The sequence below is a fragment of the Drosophila grimshawi genome, unplaced genomic scaffold (assembly GCF_018153295.1).
Source record: "Drosophila grimshawi isolate 15287-2541.00 unplaced genomic scaffold, ASM1815329v1 contig_1377, whole genome shotgun sequence".
Taxonomy (NCBI): Eukaryota; Metazoa; Arthropoda; class Insecta; order Diptera; family Drosophilidae; genus Drosophila; species Drosophila grimshawi.
This window is the reverse complement of record NW_025062900.1, coordinates 15,821,932-15,845,158: the sequence shown is the minus strand read 5'-3', so window position 1 is coordinate 15,845,158 and position 23,227 is coordinate 15,821,932. Positions and strand designations below refer to the sequence as shown.

Sequence of the window (23,227 nt, the reverse complement as noted above, 5' to 3'; positions counted from 1 at the left end):
TTTCTCCAACATGGAACATTTTGGTGGAGAACATCGCGAGAATGAGAGAAAGAGAGAGAGAGAGAGAGAGAGAAAGCCCGTGATAATGTTCGGGTAAATCGAACGAAATCAACCGAACACCAAATATCCATTCATGCACGAGGCGTTTGCCGAGCGACTATGCAACAAATATAAAATCCGAAGCGCTTGGAAAATGTGAAAACATTCATAACGGAAAACTCCTGGCGTGTGGACGTGTTCGTCGTGCTCTGTCTTTGTCACGTCTTTCGCTGCTTGTGTTGTGTATTATTTCTGTGAGTGCGTCTCGCTCTTATCGCTGCTCACTTCGCTTCTTACCACACTTACTTATCTATCAAGCAACAAACCAAAAATATACAAAAAATCTACAAAAACCATCGACGAATTTCATTAATCCTATATTGCAATATATTTTGCCGCGTTCTGATTTTTACATTGTGAGCAACCTTGAGATTTCGCGCTGCAAACAAACAACTTGCCAACTTCACAAGTGCAATACAAAACTTGAGTATTTCCAACCGCCATTTGCAATGTGACTTTAAAAGTGTGAACCCTCTAGCAAATTGTACTTTATTGTGTTGCCAAGCAAATATATATATTTCAAAAACCTCAAATCAATTGCCATATCATCGTTGAGACGTTGATCAAAGCGCCGTTCCCAATACAAAATACAAAAAAAAAAAATCAAAGTGGGTCTACAAGTCGAATTTGGAATACGGCAAAGGACGAGCAGCTGCTGCCAACCCAACGAAATGTGTACTATTGGTGAGTACTTCTACAAAATGATCTGGTTTACTAGTCCTTAAAGAGAAATACAGCAAATTAGATTAGTATATTAAGTAAAGATCAAACAAAGACTACAGCTTTAGTGTAAATTTTAATTCAAAGAAAAAAAAAAAGGGTACTTATTTGCCGATCCTAGAAAAAATTACTTACGTTTATCTCAAGTTTGAGTCTCAAACAATGTTTTAAAAATATTGGTTTTTAGCCGACGGCCTTATGAGCTAATTTAATAATAATATTATGTCGGTTATATCCAAAAACTAAATAACAATCATATGTGAGCCGAAATATTATTTCTAATTATTTTATTTAAAGTGGAATTAAAATATTTCATAGTTTTTATAATGGTTTTAAAAAATTAAAATGTAAAGCTAAAGTAACGAGTTGAACTATATAAAATCAAAAAATATAAATGAAATTAAAAATGTAAATTTAATAAAAAGGAAATAGAATACATGGGATATAATATCTGAATTAAACTGAGGGTCTTAAAATGTTATACAAGTAAAAATAAATACACATTGCTTTTTTAAATAATTGCTCAGAGTACCTCCACAATGAATTAAAAACTTCAAGTTGTTCGACGCATTCAATGTAATTGCAAATAAGAACAGAGGAATTTATTTAAGCTATATTATGCCATTAAAAGCAATTCTATGATTAACTTTAGCACTTGAACTTATTCTGATTTACCTTATTCTGAGTCGTCCAGCGTAATTGCAGCTTGGGATTACTTTGAAGTGTTGACGATTATAGCTGCTCCTGTTGCACAACTGGCACTTACATAACTTGACAGCCAATCATTTCAGGATTGGGCAAGTGGCAAATAAAAAGAGAACCCTAATAATATTTTCTATATAAAGAAATTCTATTGAAGTAGCTTAACAATATACCACCATCGGTAATCAACAAAAGCTTAGAGTTTTTTCTTTTCTCAAATAAAATGACATGAGGGGGGCGTTGGGGCATTAACGACATGGGCATATCCTGTGCTGAGTGTGTGTGTGTGTGTGAGTGCTTGCTTTTCAATTATCCTAACTGTGTGATCCAAAAATAAACCAAAGCAAGCACAGTACAAAAACAACAATAACCTTATTTTTATGTTGCTCAACACCCACACACGACAAGCAAGCCAAACGACGTCATTGTGATGAAGTCGGAATCCCGTCTGGACTCCCAGTCCGTCTATTCGTTCGGGCTGTCGGGCCAAATTCTGTTTATCCAAATGTTATGTTAGATAAATATAAGCGGTGAAAAACTGAAAAAAAAAATAAATGCCAGTGTTAAGTCACAATCGAATGACGCACGATGCCGCCACTGATTTTCCATACAACAGTTAAAAATATACCATATACAGTTAGCATATGCAGATACATGTATATATATATATATATGTGTGTATATATAAAACTTGTGTGTTTGTTCAACGTGCGATATCCTTGAATGACAGTGTCCTTTCGTGACACACCTCACCGCACCTCAGTTGGACATGTTTCCAGATACAAATGCGCTTTGATTGCCAGCCAGGCAGAAACACTGGCTAAAGTGCCACTTGCCACAATGGGTTCGTTGTGCGACTGTCGCACAAGTGCCAGTTGTGCTGTGGGGTTTGGGGCATTTTCATCTGAATGTTGCTACTTTGTATGCCATTTGTTGTGCGTGTTCGTGCGTGGGTGTATCTCTCTATCTCTCTCATTCTGTATGTGTGTTGCCTGTTTGCCTGCCTGTTGTGTGTTTTATCCCCCGACCCAATCCGCGCATCCAAGCAATTTCTCGTCGGCGTCAGCTAAAAGTTCAGAGTTGAATGTGACCATCGATACTGAGCGCAAATTGTGTTCAAGCAAACACTGTCCACTACGAATTTGCATAATACGGCATTAGTTGCAGTTGACAGACAGCAAAAGTCAAGAACTAATCTAAAATCAAGCATATAAGAAGCTCAGAGAAAAATCATCCATACCTTTTAGAAAGCCGCCATTTTTCATTACTACTTTCTGAATTTCAGAAAGATGTTTTTCTCAAAATTCTGGATTTATATTTCTACTTTTTAGAAATATATTCCTGAAAAATGGGAAAGATGCCTATCTTATTTTCAGAACGTTTTTCTCGTATCTTAACAAATTATTTCTAATCTGGAATATTTTCATTATTTTCAGAGCTATTTTCATTTTAATCAATCTTGAATCTAAGCGTAATTTTGTATGATTGTAGTGTAAGCTATTATTTTTAAAAACTCAATATTTGTTCAGGATTTTAAATCTTGATTTGAGGTTAAATGTACGAGTTTTTATTCGAGCCTGAGAAATTCGGGATTCTAGATTGGTAATTCTTAATGTTCTTCATCAAACACAGATGCAAAATGTTGTTTATTTTCTAGTGTTATATTTATAGATGAAGAAAACCAAGTCCATTATTAAACAAATAATAAATATTCCAGTTTATCATTCTCAGTTGAACATAATGTGGTACAGTGTAATTATGTGGGAGATTTTGTGTATCGCTCTTGACATTTAGTCAAAGTTTTTGCGGGCAAATTGTTGTCGCCTTGACCAACGCAAATTATGAACCACAGAAGTGTACACAAAATTAATTTGTATATTGACAGACTGATGCAAGATATGAGGTCAGGTCTCCGCTTACTCAAATACTCAGCACAATATATTGACAATTAAAGAGGCAATACTCAAGAGGTTTTCATATAACAATAACTGCGAGGGCAGACAATGGCAACGGTTTCTGGGCATTATCCTGCTAATGGCCAAGTTAATGACTACATTAAGCTGCATTGCCGTTAAATATAACTGTAATGTTGTATAGCATTATTTGTAGTAGACACTGGAAAATAGTTAAAATATATTTTGCGTTCATTATTAAGTATGCCCTTTGGAAACTTTGCAGCTTACTCTTACTCTTATATTTATATAATCATATATTTATTATTATTAATTATGGTCTTTAGCAACTTTGCAGCTTTACTTTAAATTTTATAAATGCTTGCACTTAGTTTTATTATAGTATAATATATCATAGCATTTTCGACACTCGGCCAACATACTTTAAGTTGTGAATCTTGCCGTGGGCACACTTCAGCTTCAGTATGGGACAGGTGGGCCTCGGCTGCAAGCACTTGCAGTAGACGAACTTTTTCATTAGGAATTCTTCAAATTCCTCATTGCTACTGTCGGCCTTGAGCAGCTCCCGGTAATCCTCAACACTCTCCAAACTGATGGGATCCAGCTGGTGCATATAGCACTTCATTTTGAGTATAGCCGAATATAAGTAGTTGAAAATATCGGCGACCATTTCCTTGTGGTGCTCGATGCTGTGATGATACTTATCGCCAAGTATTAAGGGTGTCTCCATATTTTTATCCAGCTGATTGTAAGCCTCATAAAATTTCTTGCACTCTATATTAAGATCCAAAACAGCATGTTTCATGTCATTGCTGAAAATAATATAAACAAAATATGAATATTGAGTTGATTTCTATAGAAAACTTTAGCTTACTTGGACCCACGCATCACCTCCAGTTTCTCCTCGTACTCATTGATGATCGCCTCCTCGGCAGATAGGGTATAAACCTCCGGATAGCGACAACCTGGCGTCGAGCTGATCAGTATCAGATATCGTTGTGTTAGCAACCACAGACGTTCGATGATTATTTTCTGTGACTCCAATTCGCATTGGTAGAACTCGTAATAATCGCGATAGCGTTTCTCCATTTCCATCAATAGAGCCAAGATTTCCGCTTCCATTTCGTAGTGTTCCTTGAGCTGTGGCGTCAAATGGGCTTCACTGTTCTTCGACATCCTGTCGTTATTGTAAAATTATTTTGTATGTGCTATGTGTGTGTGTGTGTGTGTGGAAATTCTGTAGGCTTCTAATTTTGTTCACAAGGCTGAGTTTTTGATATAACAGGAAAAGCAAAGAGCAGAACGTTAATTCCACGAAAACTGTACTTGAGCTATAATCTAGCAAGTGCAATCAAACCAACCATAAATTTCGTCGGAATCAATTAATATCAAGACCAATCAATTTGCATTCGACGTTGATGGTAATTTAATTTGTGGCCCGCAATAAATTGAGTTGAAAGAAGAAAGTGAATGACATGAATAACATATACGTAAGTCCACGCTAAACTGAATAACTAAGTGCTAAATTAGAAATAAGTGCGATTACCTCGAATATTTGATACACTCTAGTCAATTCTAAGGTATCCAATGCACAAAAGCTTTGAGGAATATATAGTTGGTGAATGAATATATTTCAATTTAATTTAGTGCAGGAGAACCTTAAATCAAAGCTGATCCAGTTCAAGAATATACATATGAGATTTATAATGACTCATTTGTATATCATTCCATAATTTGTATATCTGATCCATAATTTGTATATATGAATACCATAAAGGAATATATTTGCCCAGTATTTGCTCTGCATCATTTCAACCCATTTGTTCACGCTTATAAGTACAGTATTAACGAAATAAATAAAGTTGAGCACAATTCGAATAAATCGTTTTAAAATAGATTTGTCGAAAACAATTAATTGATCACTAATACGTCATGTTGTACAGCCGGTTAACATGTGATGGTAATTTTCACATGGCGCAAACAAATCAATATGTGAATTTGTTATGGTACCAAAAGTCAGCCGAGCAGGGAATATATCCTCTGATTGATTCCGATTGCAAAACCAAAAACGTAATTGAAATTAGCCAATTTCGAATTGCCGGCAATTGCCACTTGCCACTTGCCACCCAGCTCGCCCATATAAAATTCAAAATATTTTTAAAATGCGTTAAAATGTTGGGCAATAGACAGCGAGTAGGAGAGAGCTGGAGATCGAGAGAGAGAGAGAGAGAGAGAGAGAGGCGGAAATGGAGATAGAGAGAGGGGACGAGATGCGCATTTATGAAGTGCGAAGCCAATTGCCGCCTTTAAAATTTCAACAGTAGACACTGTATATAAATAGGTATAAACATATGGCAACGCTATGCTTTGGAAAATCTGAACTTGCCCCCGCTTCATTTTAAAATATTTCAAAATATTTCTCAATATTATTCTCAAATAAACAAATGAATTGTTATATGCCTGCTTTTATGCTTTTAGGAACGCTAAAAAGCGATCAATTAGTAGCGCAACAATACAGACGATGCTATACCCTCGATTAAATGACTCTATATAAATAATATAGTTAAATACGATGCTGAAAATGAAAGGATTAGTTCATTAGAGAATTGAAAGTAAACTAGTTGAATTCAATCTAGGAGGCAACGCTGTGGGCAATTAAAAATATATACATTTACAGAGTTATATGTTAAAAGGGAAAAGGAAAGAGCCTTTCCTTGAATCGTTTCAGGATATCACACCAAATATTGTGTTATAATATTTAAGGTAATATTTTTTTTTAAATATCTACAAAGGTGAAAGGCTTAATTCAATTTTAACTAAAAAAAAAACTCTTCTCTCTCAAATAGTCGCATTTACCCACTTTAATTCTGATAAAGAACCAAAGAAGTGAAATGTCGATTAATGCAAATAAAATGCTAAACCGACGCACATTTTGCACACATTTCAATATTCAATTTGTTTATGCATTTTAATTGGCATTGCGTGGCGAACACGAGGCGTATGTGCGATGTCTTCTTTGCTGTAACAAAATTATATTATTGCTTTGCCTCTGCCAAGATGTTTTTTATCATCAGTCCCGGCTAATGGGCCAATCTGTCCGTCCAGCCATAGGCCTGTCCATTTGCTGTAAGTTGCCTTTTGATTGCGCGCCTTTCAGCGCTCATTTTATTCAATTAATTCACTGAGTTGTGGCAAATTGTATTCATAGTGCTGGTTGATGAGTGCGGTCGTTTAGTCATTGAGTGCAACGAACCGTTCAGTTGCCTTAATTGCTGTTTAAAGTGCTGTCTTTGTCAATAGTTGTTTTCTATAATGCTAAAAGCCTTTAATTACTGAGTCGATTAATAATAATAGTTTATTTTTATTCACATTCTTTTTTATGTTCATCAAATATGAGATTGCCGAAGAGATTTGCACTGAGAGCTTTGCTTATTGAAATGCGGAAAATATTTTAATCCCTTTTACTTTCTTGGCATTTCAAACATTTCTGCTCCTTTTCATAAAACATAATTGCTCTTGACATTGAAAATTAAATTGCTTCTATTATTTAGTATACTTGTTATTTGAGTGAATATTTGGAAGCGCAAAGCTCAATAAATTTAAATTCTCATTAAAAATATTTGTTACTACAATATTTCTTGTTTAATTCACATACATTTGTTGAATTAAATAATATAGAACTTTGAGTCCCAAGATCTTGGAAATATTTGTGGTTATTTGGCTAATTACAAATTAGACTGCATTTTTTTATTTTTTTTTCTTTGCTTTAAAATCCATTCAGTCAACTATATTTAATAAAAGAGTTGATTAAATATTTCTGCCTGTTATTATAATAATTATGTTTTTCAATTCGTTGTACTCCTTGAGTTCTTTCTACTTGTAGTTCTTTGAACCAACATATGAATATAATTTTAAATCATGAAATCTGTAAAACTTTCTGGTTGCTTTTTAAGACAACCATAAACTGACGAGCTCCCCCATAAGTGCATTATCCACATGCTATATGAGTTTTACTGCTCTTTGGCATTTTTCGCAAATGTCAAACACCATCTTTGGCTCAGCCGTAAAAACATGATTTATGCTAATTTGATATTTGGTGCGCAACGCTAAAATAATGAATATGAGCGAACAAGCCGCACAAAGTATATTTATTTTATTTGACTTTCATTTTAATGCGCTGCCATTAAAAATTCTGTTTCCAGTGCAATCACCAATGCTGGATGAGTGCACAAACATTGTGTATACGCCGCGTAAGGCAAAACAGAACGCACAATTTAATAATATTGCAATCGAGCAGCGAGTACGTTAAGCAAATACAAATTGTGTTTATATTTACATATTGTGTGCATTTTAAAGTGAAAATAATTTTGACGAATGTTAGCAGTAGTTTTTCTTCACATTTTCTTCGTTGTGTTCGATTCTTCTTATTTTATTTTGATTTTTGATTTTTTGATTTTTTTTTTGTTTCGCTTTCTACGCGTTGAGTCGTGGCACAAGGTCGCCGTCGCCTGTCGGCGCGAGATATATTATGGCTAACCAAAAGATAAAATATATAAGCATGGGAACAGAATCACCACCAGCAATAATAATAACAACAACAACAACAAGTAGAATAAGAAGAAGAATCACACACTATGTAGTTTTTTTTTTTGTGTCATTTTGGCCAACTGTTTGTCTGGCAGCCGGTCGAGTGTCTGTCTTCTGTCGTTTGTCTTATGTGACGTGCTTTTTGCCATTGACACGCAATAAAAATATGTACTTAAAAATTGTAAAAATTAAGCATTTATATTGTGCACATCATTTCTGTATTAATTTACACTTTTTTTTTTTTTGGTTGGCTTAAATTTTGTTTATGATTTTGGTCTCTTTATGAGCCCATTTTATTATTAATTGTTTTGTGTGGTTACAAGGCAATTGCTGACGGCCTGACAAATCAGGGACAAAAGAAAAACTGTCACATCGCGTCTTTAATTCATCTATTATATTTTACTGACCATTTAATGTGTGCTCTAACAGATATAAATGAGATTCATTAGATGGTTTATGGTAACGACTGTTTACTGTATCTTAAGTATTAATATTTATTAGTAAATTTATTCTAATGCATGCATTTATTTCTTTAAATATTTTACGAGTTTTAGGCCACACAAACTTAAAATTCTAACTCTCAATTTTATGTTAGAATTAATATTCTGATGTGAACGACCAATTTTTATGTGTCCTTATATTGTTATTTTGAATAAATCTGTTTTTATCGCAGTAAAACATGACACTTGAACTTCAGCTCGAAAATTCAGTTGAGGTCATGTTTGTTTTATACAAATTTAAAAATTTAAAAAAAACTGGCAAACATATAAATATTAAAGATCCAATTTTGATTATGTCTCAACAAAGATTTTGTTTTTATTTGTTATAACATTTTTTAAATGCGTAGTCACTTCATTTGTATGAAATACTTAATATTCTTTTCATCTGATTGCAAGTTATAAAAGATCATTGGTCATATATGTTTTTTGATCGCATATGTATTGTACATATGTCTACGATATTTTCAAATTTAAATGTTAAAAACTTGATTTGATTTATCTGACACGATCAAAAAGCTATCAAACAAACCATAATTTTCAAGTTGAGCATACAAAATATATATTGTTAATAGATGTTAAAAATCAAATTTTGATTATTTCACAATAAAGATAACTTTTTTATTATTCTCTTAACATGTATTAAATGTGCAATTTCTTTATTTTTAGCCAAAAAAAGAATAAAATAGTTTTGATCAAAGTGTATGTTATAATAAAACTTGGGTTAAATATGTTTTTTGATTATATATGACATGGGAACTTAAGCCTTATAATCCGATTGAAGTCATATTTTTTATTTAATATTCATTCATTATCTTCAAAGATGAAAAGGCTAGCATATAAATTATAATTCCTAATTAGAGCTCCCAAATATTTATTGCCCATAAATATTAATGAACAAATTAGAATTATTTGGCAAAACATTTTTTACTGTTTTGATAGATTTTTATCAAGATCAGATTTCAGTATCATACAGTATCAATTGCTATGTGGCAGCTGTTGTCACTTCTTCCACCTGCTAACTGAGATTGGCCACATCCCTTCCCAGAATTTCAGTGAATTCAACGTCTCTTTATGTTATTTTCGAACTCACATGAAAAGTAAAATTACGTGGGTGTTTCGCGTCGTTGTTGTTGACGATGTTCTTCTGTTTGGCCGTCTCCTGTACTCCTGTCCAATCCTATACCAGCCCCGAGCATTTCTTTTATTTTATTTTAATTTTTGTATTTATTTCTATTTTTTTTTTTTATATATGTAGTATTTAATAAATTATTAATTTTCGCATGCTTCGCTCATCAGCCAGACACACATGACATGGGACGTAAGTGATTATAAATAAAAATCTCCGGGGGACAAAAAAAAGAAAGAAAGAAAAAAGAAAACAAATTAGAGCAGGACAGAATTTTCTACGAAGCTTAGTTCGATTAACAGATATATATATATATATATATATAATACGTGTGGTGGTTGCCCAGAAAATTCTGATTGAACGTTATTGGTCTTATTTATATACCTGAGGTGGACAAACGCATCGAATGAAATAAATTCGTTTGAAATCCAAAAATATATTTTGATTTCATCGGTTGTTGTTTTGGAAATTTACTTTGCAGCCAATTTGGAAAACATAGAAAAGTGGCCAAAGCCATAAAAGCGAGTCTAATGAGTCGAAAGTATATAACAACTAATCAGAGAACATTAACCATAGATAGTTAATGGCAATATGCACTGAAGTGGCCCAAAGTAATCAGCCAATAAATGGGTCGATCCAGTTCAAGTGCCTTTCAAGCTGGTTTTAACCAGTGCAATAAACGACCAAGAACTTTGTCGGTTTCGCTTATGTTTTCAATTTGTTTTTTCTTTATTTTTTCTCAATTATTTTGTGTTTTTATTTTCTTGTCTATACTCTATACACGTGATGTGCTAACGTATTAAGTATTGTTATTGTTTTTGTCTCGCTTTGCTTTAGGATTTTGTTTTCTTTTTTAAATCTGAAATCTGACAAATATGCGAATCTGTTTACTTAATTGACAATTTGCATATTTGTTTTTGTTTGTCTTTATTTGATTTTTATGGCCGTTCGTTCAATTACATGTTTTCAATGAGCTCCTAGAGCAATACCAATTTGTTTCAAGTTATTTACAAACAATAAGACTTATTTTCTATGTATATCTAATTTCATATTCATTCATTGATTTCGGTATATATTAAGAATACTGTTGTCAAAACTATTCAACTATTTAGTAGTAGATAGCAATTTTTTTTAAGATGAAATGTATTTTAAATATAGGTATTTCATTAAGCAGTATATGAAATATGTTATGAAATACTACACAAATTAAAGCATATAAAATATATTATTATTTATAAGTATGCATTTCATTAAGCTGTAGAAATTTTAGCATAATTAAAATACTACATAAATCACAAACGTCAAGCCTCTGCTAATATGATTTTTTCACGGAATTGTATAAATTTGTCTATTTAAATATATATTTCTTTTCTGCACACATCTCTTGAATATAGGGTATACTTGTTCAAATAAGATTACTTGTGGCTTCTAAGAAAAAAAAGTTATGTCACACTACTTGGTATATTTATTGTTTAGGCGATTCTATAAATACTACAAATGTGATCAGGACCAAGCATTTGCTGATATGCTTTTTACTCAGAAGGGTATGCATTCTTGATTATTCTTAATATAGAGTATTCTCTGTAATACAGTTTAACTCATACATATACATCATATACATCCTGTATCCATATAACTTTTGATATAGACTGTATTGGTTATATTGCCTTGAAGACTCCTATATTAATTACACATCTTACTAATTTATGTACATATTTATTTAAAAATACTACTTAATGATAATAATAATGATTCTTAATAAACAATTGTTCAAAGTTTTCTAACACAAATACTTACAATACATTATTGGTATTTTGTATTATATTTGGTTTTCTTTGAATAATATGATAACTTAAATTGTCCCTAACGATTCCTAATTAATTCGATTAGATAGTATTTGCCACCAATTATGATCGAAATAATATACATTCCATGTATCTTCCATTAAATCCATAAATCGAAGATGCGTAAATAATCGATTAGGAATTAGGCCACACTGCGATTCCAGATATCCGGCAAAGATTGAATTGCTAATGGGTGTGCAAATACGATTGGCATCCTGTTCAATTTTATTCCAGCTTCGATCATCACGCATCCAAATGGAATTTTGCAGTACTTAATCACGCTTGATCATCTAATCATTTCCTTTTCCTTGTTAGAATTGAGGAAATGGTCAGTTCACTCAATAGCAGCAACTTAGCGCTTGACGTCAGTTCACCCCCCCTCCACCAGTCAGACCCATCACTTAATGAGAATTGCAATCATAATATTATTATTAGCATTACTTACAAGTATTTACGAGGAGCATTTTCGCACTGATTCATTCTGAGAGTTCCGAGAAAAAGAGTTGATGAAATACCCAAAGATATTAAACAGTGTTTCTGGTATTTATTTATTTAATACCCGCGCACATATTTCCATTTTGTTGTAGGTGGTTTTCCTTTTGAACTGACACCCAAAGTATTTGCTTACATTTTTATTGCGAGTGGCAGAGTGGCAGCGTGGCAGCGTGGCAGTGGTTGCCACCATAGGTCTTCAAAATAAATGCGTACAGCGCCTTTCCTTCAATCCGTCAAGTCGAACATGGCGGCCCTTCAACGTTGAAATTATTATTTATTATGGTCGCTTGGCGTGTAATACATTTGTAAGCCTTTTTCAACAGCTTTAGTCTTTTAATAATATCATGAATTTGATTAATTGATATTGACGCTTGGTCGCTTACGTCGGCGCTTGCCTTGACCTTACCTTGAAAACCGGCAACAACATTTTTACTTTTACAACATTTTTACATTTTTACGAATGATTTTTTGTTTTTTTTTTTTTTGATTTTTTGCGCGTAATTAAATTTTACCTATAGCTGACGATGTTTATAGGGAACTATTTATAAGAATTTATTTACGAACATTAAGTATATCATAAAAGCGGAACTATTTAAATAAATTATGGAAAATAAAGAGCTGCGTGGGCGGTGTCAGCATGTACGTAAACTGACATCGCTCGGTGTGTGCAAGTTTTCTTCTTCTCTTCCATTTATTTCGCATTCGTTTTTTTTCTCACACTTTTCACGGCCTCATTAGCCGTGACATGCACTTTCCACTTTGGGTCTGCTGTCAGGTTTTAGAAAGTGGCTTAAGGATTCACACCGACTGTCTTACTCCCCTGTCTCTCTCTCTCACTCCCCTGTCTCTCTCTCTCTCTCTCTCTCTCTCTCTCTCTCTCTGTCTGTCTCTTTGCCTGCTCTCTCTCTCTCTCTCTCTCTCTATCTATCTCTCAATTTTTTGCTCATCGTGTGCAAGTCATGTGCGCAATTGCCAAGAGCAGCTGCCTCGGCTGTCTGGTTCAACACATTTAGAGTGCTGTCATATATCAATAATTTGTGGGCTTGCCTACTTCCTAAAAATAGGCTCCTAATACCGACATGGACCAACTGCCAAGCAATCGACGGATTAATCGTGTTTTATAAATACAAACGCAAAACAAAAAGATATTCAATTAGATATATAAAAATTCTATTTCATTCTTTTGTTTCGTCGGCACAAAAAACGCCTCAATATGCACACAACAAACATATACAACAACGAAAATATGTTATATTAAACAATATACATGAATATATATACAAGTTGTGTTGTTCATTCTATTGTATATTTAAATAATATTGTTTTATTTTGAATATTTTTTTGTGTTTGCTTATTTATTATTATTTTTTTTTTGTTTTGTATTTCTTTTCTCTTTTGTTTTTGTTGTGGGCGCAACGGAAATTTCGTTTTACACTCGCTTTATATATTTAATTTTATTATATTGTTGTTTTTAGTAAGCGCAAATGCGCAGAAGGAAGACTTTGTTGAAAAAGCGAGCTATATTATTAAAATTATGTCTAGCGGGCACTGAACACGCTATATTTATAAGCAAAATGCATATTGGGTAAAGACTATTAAGCAACATTTTACTATTATAAATATTCCAAAAGTTTACCTAATAATATTGGGCAATTAACTCAAAACGAAAACCAATGTTATTAAAAAATACTTTAGTGTACCAAATATCTCAACAAATTTGCCAATAATATTGGATAAGCTTTAACATAATCTTTCTTTATACAGTTTAAGTTCATTCAAGAGAGCTATCCTTCAAAAATCACACATTCAACAAGTGGAGATTTTTCAGCCTTTCGACTGGAAATAAAATTTGAGGGCTGCTCGTAAAATACTTTGAAAAATTAAAAATATAACTTATTGCGCTTAAAATTTAAAGAATGAGCTGCTAAAATCGTAATCACTTCCATAGCAATAAAAGCAAAAAGATGTTCAAGTTGCAAACAACATTTGTAAATGTAACAAAAACTTTTGTTGACCTAATTATTTTAATTATAAACAGCCGAGGTGTAAAAAAGAGCGTACAGGCATTGAAACACTTTTTAATATAATCAGACTACTGGTCGGAGAGGCCAAGGGGAATTTAGCTCTTATGGTTTATGTTGTCTATGCAAATTATGCTTAATCAATGTTTAATGGACCACATCGAAGATAACAAAACATTGGTTTGGCTACATTTCAAAGTAGATCTGATTGCGCCATAAAGTCAAATCAATTGTAGCAAATTTGTTGTAGAGCACACGACCCAACGCATGATATATATATATATATATATATATATACATGTATAGTATAACGTAGATGGAGTGGGGGGCAGCTACATAATTGTCTGGCCAGCTCAATATCGTAGACAGCACGGCCAACGACGACGTTCTGTGTGTAGAGTCTTGAGTACGACCTGCTCGGACTTTGCCAATTTATCATCATCATGCACAATAATCTCCAACCAACCCCCTCAGAACTCTAGCCGATCATGAGCATTGTATATATGCGTGCCTTTAGGTATTATTTTTACGATAATCAAACAACAATCTTGTTGGAAGACGCCCGCACGGCTGCCTCATCTATACGCAGCAGCCACATTGATATATATGCGTATATATCTATATATATATATATATATGTGTGTGTGTGTGTGTGTGTGTGCGTTTGTCTATGTGGCACGCCGACCGACAACGACTTGCCGATTGACGTCAGCAATGCCCCCAAAGTCGCAAACTGTGGCGGGCGGGTTGCCAAACAGGCAAGGCGAGGACCGAAAGCGAACCGTACCATGTCAGCGTACAGGGGCTGGGGGAGATGAGCTGGCGAACGAGGGGTTGGCCAGGGGTGTGGTGCGAAACACAGTCATTTTGGCAGTCAGTCATACAATTTGATGCTGCGCCACCTTCCCTGCACTGCACTATTTGTTTTTACTGGCCAAGTGGGTTGGCACAGCTACGTGTTGCAGATTGTGACACGATTGTTCAGTTGGAGTGAAAGTTGATTTTCTGAATAAAAACCCCTCTTTTTTAATAAGACTCCCCAAGCTCAACTAATTTTAGAATTACAAATTTTTTTCAAAATGTAATCTCAATTAAGAATATTTATTTTTTATTACTCAAATTAATTTGAATACGTATAAAAAAGTACACAATTTCGTCGTTTAGCACATGCACTACAAAAAATTAGAATCAGATATTCAATTGATGTTTTAAATATTATTTACATTCATTTATATGCGTATAAAAAGAGTATACAATTTTCGGCATTTCAAATAATGTTTTTTTCTGCTTTATCTTTTTGCTCTTGCTATCTGAACAATTTCTTATGCGTTGTGCAGGTCGATCTCCTGACGCCATTGGCGCTGCTGTTGTTGTTGATATTGTTGTTGTTGTTATTGTTGTTGTTTGCAATTGCATTTTACAATTGGAGCTAACTGTATGTCTGTCTGTCTGTCTGTCTGTTTGACCCACTCTTTGTATAGCTTCTCCCAGCGTTTTGTAAGGAAATTCAGCCTGTTAAATTTAGCGGCTCGAAATGCATTTTGCTTGTTGACCCTTTTGACGGTTTCTATTCTTGGCATGTAATTTTGTTGTATTTTTTTTGCCGTTTTGAACAATAATTGGCATACAACATTTATATCTATTTTCTATTGGTGGGCTGGAAAGGAGCAGAAGGAGGCGGTGAGCAAAAGTGAAAGTTTGATTTATGAGCTCACGCAGTCGGTTGGCTTTTGTATCTCTATTGATGGTTCTTAATGGTTTATAATTAGTTTTCGAGCTCGCCGGCTTTTGTTTTGAGGGGGCTCGCGCATTTTTATTGTGTATTTGTAGTTGCTACTGCCCAATGGCCAGTCTACCGGGTTCTGGCCTTGAGCCAATCAATTCTGGAACGGAAATAGAACTTCAAATAGAAAACAGTAGTAGTCCCAGTAGCATTTTAGCTCGATCTCCCAACATGAGCAATGAGTGTTGTCCCCATGCTGAGGGGTTAATGGGATCAAGTTTTTCACACAGATTGGCCATCACATTGGCTGTGACGCAAGTTAGTTTAGCACGTCATTATATGATTGATCTATTAGCTAATTGAGACTCTTGTTTTATATCGTAAAAAAGCTGATTTTCAAACGGATTAAGTTTGTCTAATAAAAAAGCATACGTGACGGCGAAATTAATGGGATTTGATTTGGTTCCTATAAATAGACAGTTATCATCGCTCAGGGTAAATGTATTCTAATTATTTATATTATAAGAACACATTTAGCACATTTAAAGATAAAAATACTGCTTAGGATTAAATTTCTTAATGGTTAATTAACATTAAATTCACATTGTGTTTGTTAAAGAGAAAACTAATAATGCTATTATGTTGTTGGCAACAAATTCACATCTTTCATTATCATTATTATTATTAGTATTACAAGAACAAACTTTAAGAAGAAAATGCTGTCAATTGAGTAAAGAAACACATACAGCTATTGAAGACAAAAATACAACTGTTTGTTTTTACAATTCCTATCCAGACGGTTGCTGTTCAGTTTCCTTATAATAAATTTACATTCGCAACTCAAATATGCAACTGAATGCAGCTGTATTCATTTAATAACACCTCATACATCACGTACATATTTTCAGAGCTACTATCATATTATTATTTGTCGAGCAATGAAAAACAACCATAAATTAAATGCCACTCGCATATATTACTCAATACAAATATTTGCATTTCTTGTTCAACCATAATTTGTGTGAAAATCCAAATATTTTTCTAGCAATTAAATTTAAGATTTCCAATACCAAAAATACCTACAGAAATAAATCGGTATTGGTGGCGACATAAAATTGCAGCAGATCTCTCAAATCAGATCACGCCCTATAAATGTGTGATGCCAGAATTCCAGCCAGTCCGTTCCACATACATATATGCATTTGTACAATCTATATATATATATATAGATATCTATTTGTATATTTGCTGTCTCATTTGTAGCGCAAATCAAATGGTTTTTCGCACTGGCCATAAATTTGCAATAATTTTAAATCAAACGTGCATGGGTAGGCGGGTATCGAGTAAATGTGGTATCCAAAACTCGAATCGTGACTAACCGTAAGACTCTGACGTCTTTTGGCTATATAAGTTATGCCACACCGATCTGAGCATTATCAACAGCGTCAATCTACGCAAATTTTGCACTAACTTTGTCACAGACAACTCGGCGACATCGTCGTCTCATTCATCGTGGGCGTTGTTTCTTTGAGGGCTGTAAAACAAAGCGATTTCCTATGTTTTTATTTTGCTGCGAAATTAATAATTCTCCTCGCCAACAATAATGGCACATAAAAAGCAGAAAGCAACATGTTCACATCAAAAGTCGATAATAAATCATAAACAAATACATGCAAATATAAATATAATAAAAAACATGCAAATATTTTGGCCAATATTTAATAAGGGGCCCACTTCAAGCTGCTACTGCTTGTGGGGGCTCGAATCCCAGACAAAGTGTGAAAACAATTTCTCTTTCTCTCTGTGTCCAAGCACCTGGGCGGTGTTGGGGGAACAGGTCAAGGTATTGTTTTGATAAACTGCAATTGGCTCGTTTGAAGTAATTTCGCATTTTTCAGTGAATGATATTCATATTTGCTTGAGGCAACACATATTGAAAACAAATATTTAAGTAAAAATAGTTTACTTTATACAAATACTGAATATAATATTGAGTTCTAATATGAGGGATATGATGATAAAAGATAAGAAATATAGAACAAAATATATAAATACATATTTTTTGCAATTTGTATTTATAATTAATCATATAATTTTATGTAAGCGATAGACCTGAGGAATAATCGCTATCATAATTTAATAATTAAATTATAATTTAAAATGGAAAAAATACAAAATATAACAATGGATATAATAAATATAATTGGATAGCTTTGAATCAAGAATTGAATTCAGTTACAGTATTTTGAGCTATTTTAAGTGAGTTAAATTTAATATTAAATGAACATAGAATTTTATTGAGAATTTTCTTTCTTTTCTTTTTCTTTTTTGCTTCTTGCAGAGAAACGCTCCTTCTCTTTCCGGCTGCGTCGCTCGTTCGGCGATGGTGGCAGCACCAATAGCCGCAACAGCAACAACAATAGCAGCACCTGTACTAATCACAACAACAACAAGCGATGCAGTACCCCATTGACTCCGACCAGCACCAGCACCGGCAGGTTGGAGGTGCCTGGTGCATCGGTAAGTCGTCGCAGCAGCATTTACAAGAAGCCCGATAAGAATGATGGGGGTCTGATCCATTTGATACCCGATGTGGAACTGCCACTGATGACATTCGGCGATCAGTACAATATCGAGAAGACGCTGGCCGAGGGCTGCTTTGCCAAGATCTTGCTGTGCCGGCACAGGCCCACCAATACGACCGTGGTGCTGAAGGCGGTCCATGCGGAACTGACCACCATCAAGGAGTTCCAGAAGGAATTCCACTACAACTATGAGCTCTCGCATCATCATCACATACTCAGCGCCTATGCGGTCGCCTTTCAGACCATGGACTACTTTGTGTTCGCCATGGAGCATGCTCCATATGGTGATCTCGCCTCGAACATTGGCCCAAATGGTTTGCATGAGACGGCCTGCAAACTGGTTGCGGAGCAGTTGAGCTCTGCACTGGGTTTTATGCACTCCAAGAACCTGGTGCATCGTGATCTCAAGATTGAGAATGTCTTGGTCTTTACGCCGGACTTTGGGCGCGTCAAGCTCTGCGATTTTGGGGCGACGACCAAGAAGGGTCTGCTCGTGCATAAGGTGAAGCATACGTGGACCAGTTGTGTGCCGCCCGAGCAGCTGGAGCTGATCAAGAACGAGCGTTTCCAGTGCTTGCCCATCAGCGACTCCTGGCAGTTTGGCATCCTGCTGTACAACATTCTCACCGGCAATCCCCCATGGCAGTCAGCGGATTGGGTTAAGGATCAGGCATACTCCAATTTTATGAAATATGAACAGCGCAAGACGACCAAAGTGCCGGATAGTTTCCGGCGCTTCTCGCCTCGTTTAATGCGCTGCTTCCGCAAGTATTTGAGCCATGATCCCGAGGATCGTTGCAAGATCACCGAGGTGACCAAATACATGAAAGATCGCTGGGTGGAGTGTCGCATCTCAGCCTCCAAGTCGGCCACGCTGATCTCACCCAATCAACATGACCAGGACTCGTGCATATATCTCAATCAGCGCGAAGGTCGCCTCTCTGGCGATGAGAACAAATTGCGCTTCAAGCGTATGATGTCCAGTTACGGATTGGATGGCCCCATCGATCAGACCATGGTGCGACGGCGCGTTTGGGATTGGTTGTCCCATTGCGATGCCAATTTCGATCCAGAAATTGAAAGTCTGCACGCATTGGACATAGCGCAGTAGTTTGCCCTCTCAAAGATTTTAGCCAGTCTCGGAATTTAAGGATTTTTCAGATCTATGAGATCGTATATTGTTCGTAGAAATCGAGAAGTTACTTCTCAAAAAAAGAAGCAAAATTTTGTTATTTGGTTCGATGATGAACCAAATTGGAATATACCTTTATAATAACTATAGACGAATTTTGCTATGCATATATATATATGTATATATATAGATAACTACATAAGTAGTACGAATTTGAGAAAAAAACCAAAATCAAAAATGAATAAATAAAAAAATGAAACTAATTGTAATCCATTTAGAAAAAGAAACACGTCAACGGACTTTCCACTAGTGTTACCTTTCTAGTCTTCCGCAACGATGGTTTTTTATTATTAATTTTTTCTTAATGTATATCTATATGTATATGTAGTTTTATATATATGTATACATATTTATTGTGTGATGTACGCGTTACTTACTTTATACGTTAAATACGATACCAACTAATGCAATTACGTAGAATTAAATGTTTAGTGTACTAAGTGCAAAACAATTATACTATATAGAGGTATATATATATATATATACATAATACCACATATGACCAATTACTAGCTAAGTGTTGTCTTATCTATATATATATATTTTGAATATATACATCATTAAATCCAATATAAGTATGTAATTATGTTTACGATCCCTGTAAATGCTAGACTTTAATTACATCTATGTGTACTTTGTAGTCTACTCTACGTTATTTTGTATTTTATCTAAATCTACTACTTATATATGAGTTATGTATAATAAACACAAAAGAAAAATATAGAAACTTCAACTGAGTTTATATGAAAAATATGAAAAATAAGATTTTCAATTTAAAATGAAAGATTTGCAAGCAATGGAAAATATTAAAGCGAACGGTAAGTAATTTATTGGTTGTAAAACGTTATCAAACTGTTTTATTTAATATTTTAATTAAGTTATTCTGCCTTTTTTTGTTGAGTATAAAGTCCAATATTTGTCCTAGATTTTAGATGGAATCTTTTTCTTCTTCATGTTTTCAAATCTACGACTGGTTTTTTTCCAAGTTTTACATTTGAAAATTGTCAACAATAAAATTAAATAGGCCGTAGACTATAATATAATATAGTATGATGTATATATACGTATATGTTTATACATACATATATATCAAATTATGGCTACCCACGATATTAGTCGTAAAAGCGAAATTTCTAAACATTTGCACAACCATCATAAAAACTGTGCAAAAACAATACGCTTTGTTCTTCAATGTGGCACATTGTTTAAAAAATTACGCTCGAGCGGTATAACGAAAACTAACGATAAATATTTATTATTTGACGCATTAAAAATTTCACTAAAATCTTTAATTATTTATTATTGTTTAGACTACTGCGTGTCCAATACTTCGCACAGATATGCATACATAGATAGATTATAGATGTTTGCCAATAGTTTGCCAAGGTTGACCGGCGAATGTCAGCAGCGGTCAGGGATATAGTTTTGTGGAGAAAAACAAACCCTAAACAATAGATTAAAATTTTATGAATGAACTTGTAGTTTTTGTTGCTTTATCTATTTTTGTGTTGCTGAGTGGACACGAACAGGATGTGACGCTGTCGTAAATCTGTTTCTAATAAACAGCAAAACGAAGGTTGATTAAACAAAAGGCGAACTTGCTGCTGCTCGTGTTCGTGTTGTTTGCACCTGGTTATTTTTCACAGTGCTGTTGCCTGGCAGCGACTTCATTTCCTTTTGCTTCTTTTCACATTCAAATTGAATGATTTGAAGTAAATCAATAGAGCTGTGTTCGCTGATTGATTGATTGATTGGTTACTCGGTTGATTGACTGGCTGTTACGTTCATTTACCTGTAATTAAATTTGAGTTCAACATGGGCCACGCGCCTTTTATTTTGTTTATTTTGTTTATTTTGCCAAGCAAATAAAGAAGTGTTGGAGTTGCAAGCGCTCGACTACAAGATACTCTGTAACCAAGTGAAATGCTTCTTATATACAATTCTGGAATTATTTATCCATTTGTGATGAAATTTAGAGAAAGTAGCTGGAGACAAGAGTATTTAAAACATTAATTAACGTATTAGTATTGATTAGATTGCTTATAAATTTAAAATAGTTCAATTTATCCCAGACTTTAGTAGACCCGTTGGATATAGCAGCTGCTAGGTAGATTTGTTGATTTGTTTTTTTGATGATTAAGATTATTTTGCTTAAGAACCGAACGGCGCATGTTAACACTTAAAGCAGTTTTATGGGTTTCGAGTCCATGCGAAGAGTCAACTGAAATTTATAAAAAATTAATGACATTGTTAGTCAGTCGCATGATCGGCATATATCCACGACACGTGCCTCTCTCTCGCAGGCTATCAATTAATTTAGAAAGGTGGCGCCCTTTGCAGTCCAGTTGAATGTCATTCGATCGTTTAGATTCGCATTAATGTGGCTCAATCAATTTACAAATAATCCTACTTAATTTGATTTTATTGGTGTAAAATTGTCCGAAATGCAAAACATGTTGTGCCGCGCGCATAAATTGAAAACAAATCGTACGAAAATAGGTTTTTATGATGCCGCGTCAAGGCATCAACTCATCCAACAACTCATCCCGTCGCCAAATTTTCATTTTCCACAAACGCCACATTGTTGTTTTTCATTGTTGTTGTTGCTGCTGTTGCCGTTATTTACGAGACGCATTTGCTATTTCGAATGCCCAACTTAAGAATTGTGAGCGTCTCGCCGCCACATGCGACACTCTGTAGCAGCATCAACCTCAAAAGTATGCAACAGTTTTGGGAGCTTCTCGAACTGAGTGAATGTGACAACAGGTGTTGTCGGAGACGCCCTCTTCTTGAACTGATTCCATCGAATCATATATATGCCTGTGGAATTGTGGCTTATCATAAGTAAGAGAAGTAGTTGATCTTATAATAAGTTCGCATCCATTTCTTAACTAGTCTTTTGCTAAATATCAAATTGCTTAAATCATTTTCTCTTAGAGAATCTTATAAAATTATAAAAATATAAAAAAATGTGATTAGTTTCTTTTTTCTACATTATCACGAAATGTTTGGTTCGATCGCCATGATAATATGTAAGCTCATAAAGAAAATTCTTGTGCGGATGTCAAATTTGCATCGTCAGAACGATATATGTGGCAATATCCTCACTCAGTTGTATTCGATAAAGAAATATATGTATTAGATAAGAAACATATGTAAAGGCCATCTTCGTATCAGAGTAACCAAATATTTCTGTAAATAAAAAAAATACTTTCTAATTTTAAAACCTTTTTTGTGTACATTTCTTCGCTCTATGCGAATCCAAGGAGCCGCTGGCAAGGAGCTGTGAATAGCTAGTTGTGGTTTTGAAAGATCTTTCATTTCATTGACAACATTATTAAGCAATATTAAGCAATGTTTAATATCCATGTATATATTGGGCCAAATTGTCATTTTCTCATACATTTTAATATTTATGTGTACAAATCTGAATACTAAGATACATGCATACATTGATGCATTAACTATCAACTCCTTTGGTGTAAGTCCAATCGGAGTATACAAATTGCATTCCTGCCGGAACTAGTAATATATATATATAAACTTTTTAGAGAGAAATTACTAGCACAATTTTCTGTCAGGTTTTTCAATTACATTTCAATTGCATATATTCAAAAGATGATTACCATTTGAATGTAAACTGCAAATTTACCACTTACCATATGAATCGAAATTTTCAGCACCGCACAATCAATATCTTAATATACAACAAACAGTTTT

The 23,227-nt window shown here is 34.3% G+C and overlaps 2 protein-coding genes across 2 annotated transcripts; one reads left to right on the top strand and one right to left on the bottom strand.

Moving 5' to 3' along the window:
• The first annotated feature begins 135 nt into the window (after positions 1-135).
• On the top strand, positions 136-19,795 carry LOC6562516 (serine/threonine-protein kinase meng-po). The gene is made up of 2 exons (XM_032736529.2): positions 136-783; positions 18,072-19,795. The coding sequence occupies exons 1-2, from the start codon at positions 771-773 to the stop codon at positions 19,424-19,426; spliced, it is 1,368 nt and encodes a 455-aa protein (XP_032592420.1). The 5' UTR covers positions 136-770; the 3' UTR covers positions 19,427-19,795.
• Positions 3,713-4,693, bottom strand: LOC6562930. Its single transcript, XM_032736530.2, has 2 exons — positions 4,309-4,693; positions 3,713-4,246 (listed from the first exon to the last, which is right to left on the bottom strand). The coding sequence occupies exons 1-2, from the start codon at positions 4,608-4,610 to the stop codon at positions 3,826-3,828; spliced, it is 723 nt and encodes a 240-aa protein (XP_032592421.1). The 5' UTR covers positions 4,611-4,693; the 3' UTR covers positions 3,713-3,825.
• Positions 19,796-23,227: the final 3,432 nt, after the last annotated feature.

What these genes read in the sequence shown, in the direction of transcription:
- LOC6562930 (XM_032736530.2), bottom strand. Translation starts at nt 4,610, where the DNA reads ATGTCGAAGAACAGTGAAGCCCATTTGACGCCACAGCTCAAGGAACAC. An exon ending in GAGGTGATGCGTGGGTCCAA is followed by an intron (nt 4,247 to 4,308) that starts GTAAGCTAAAGT and finishes TATTATTTTCAG; the next exon opens with CAATGACATGAAACATGCTG.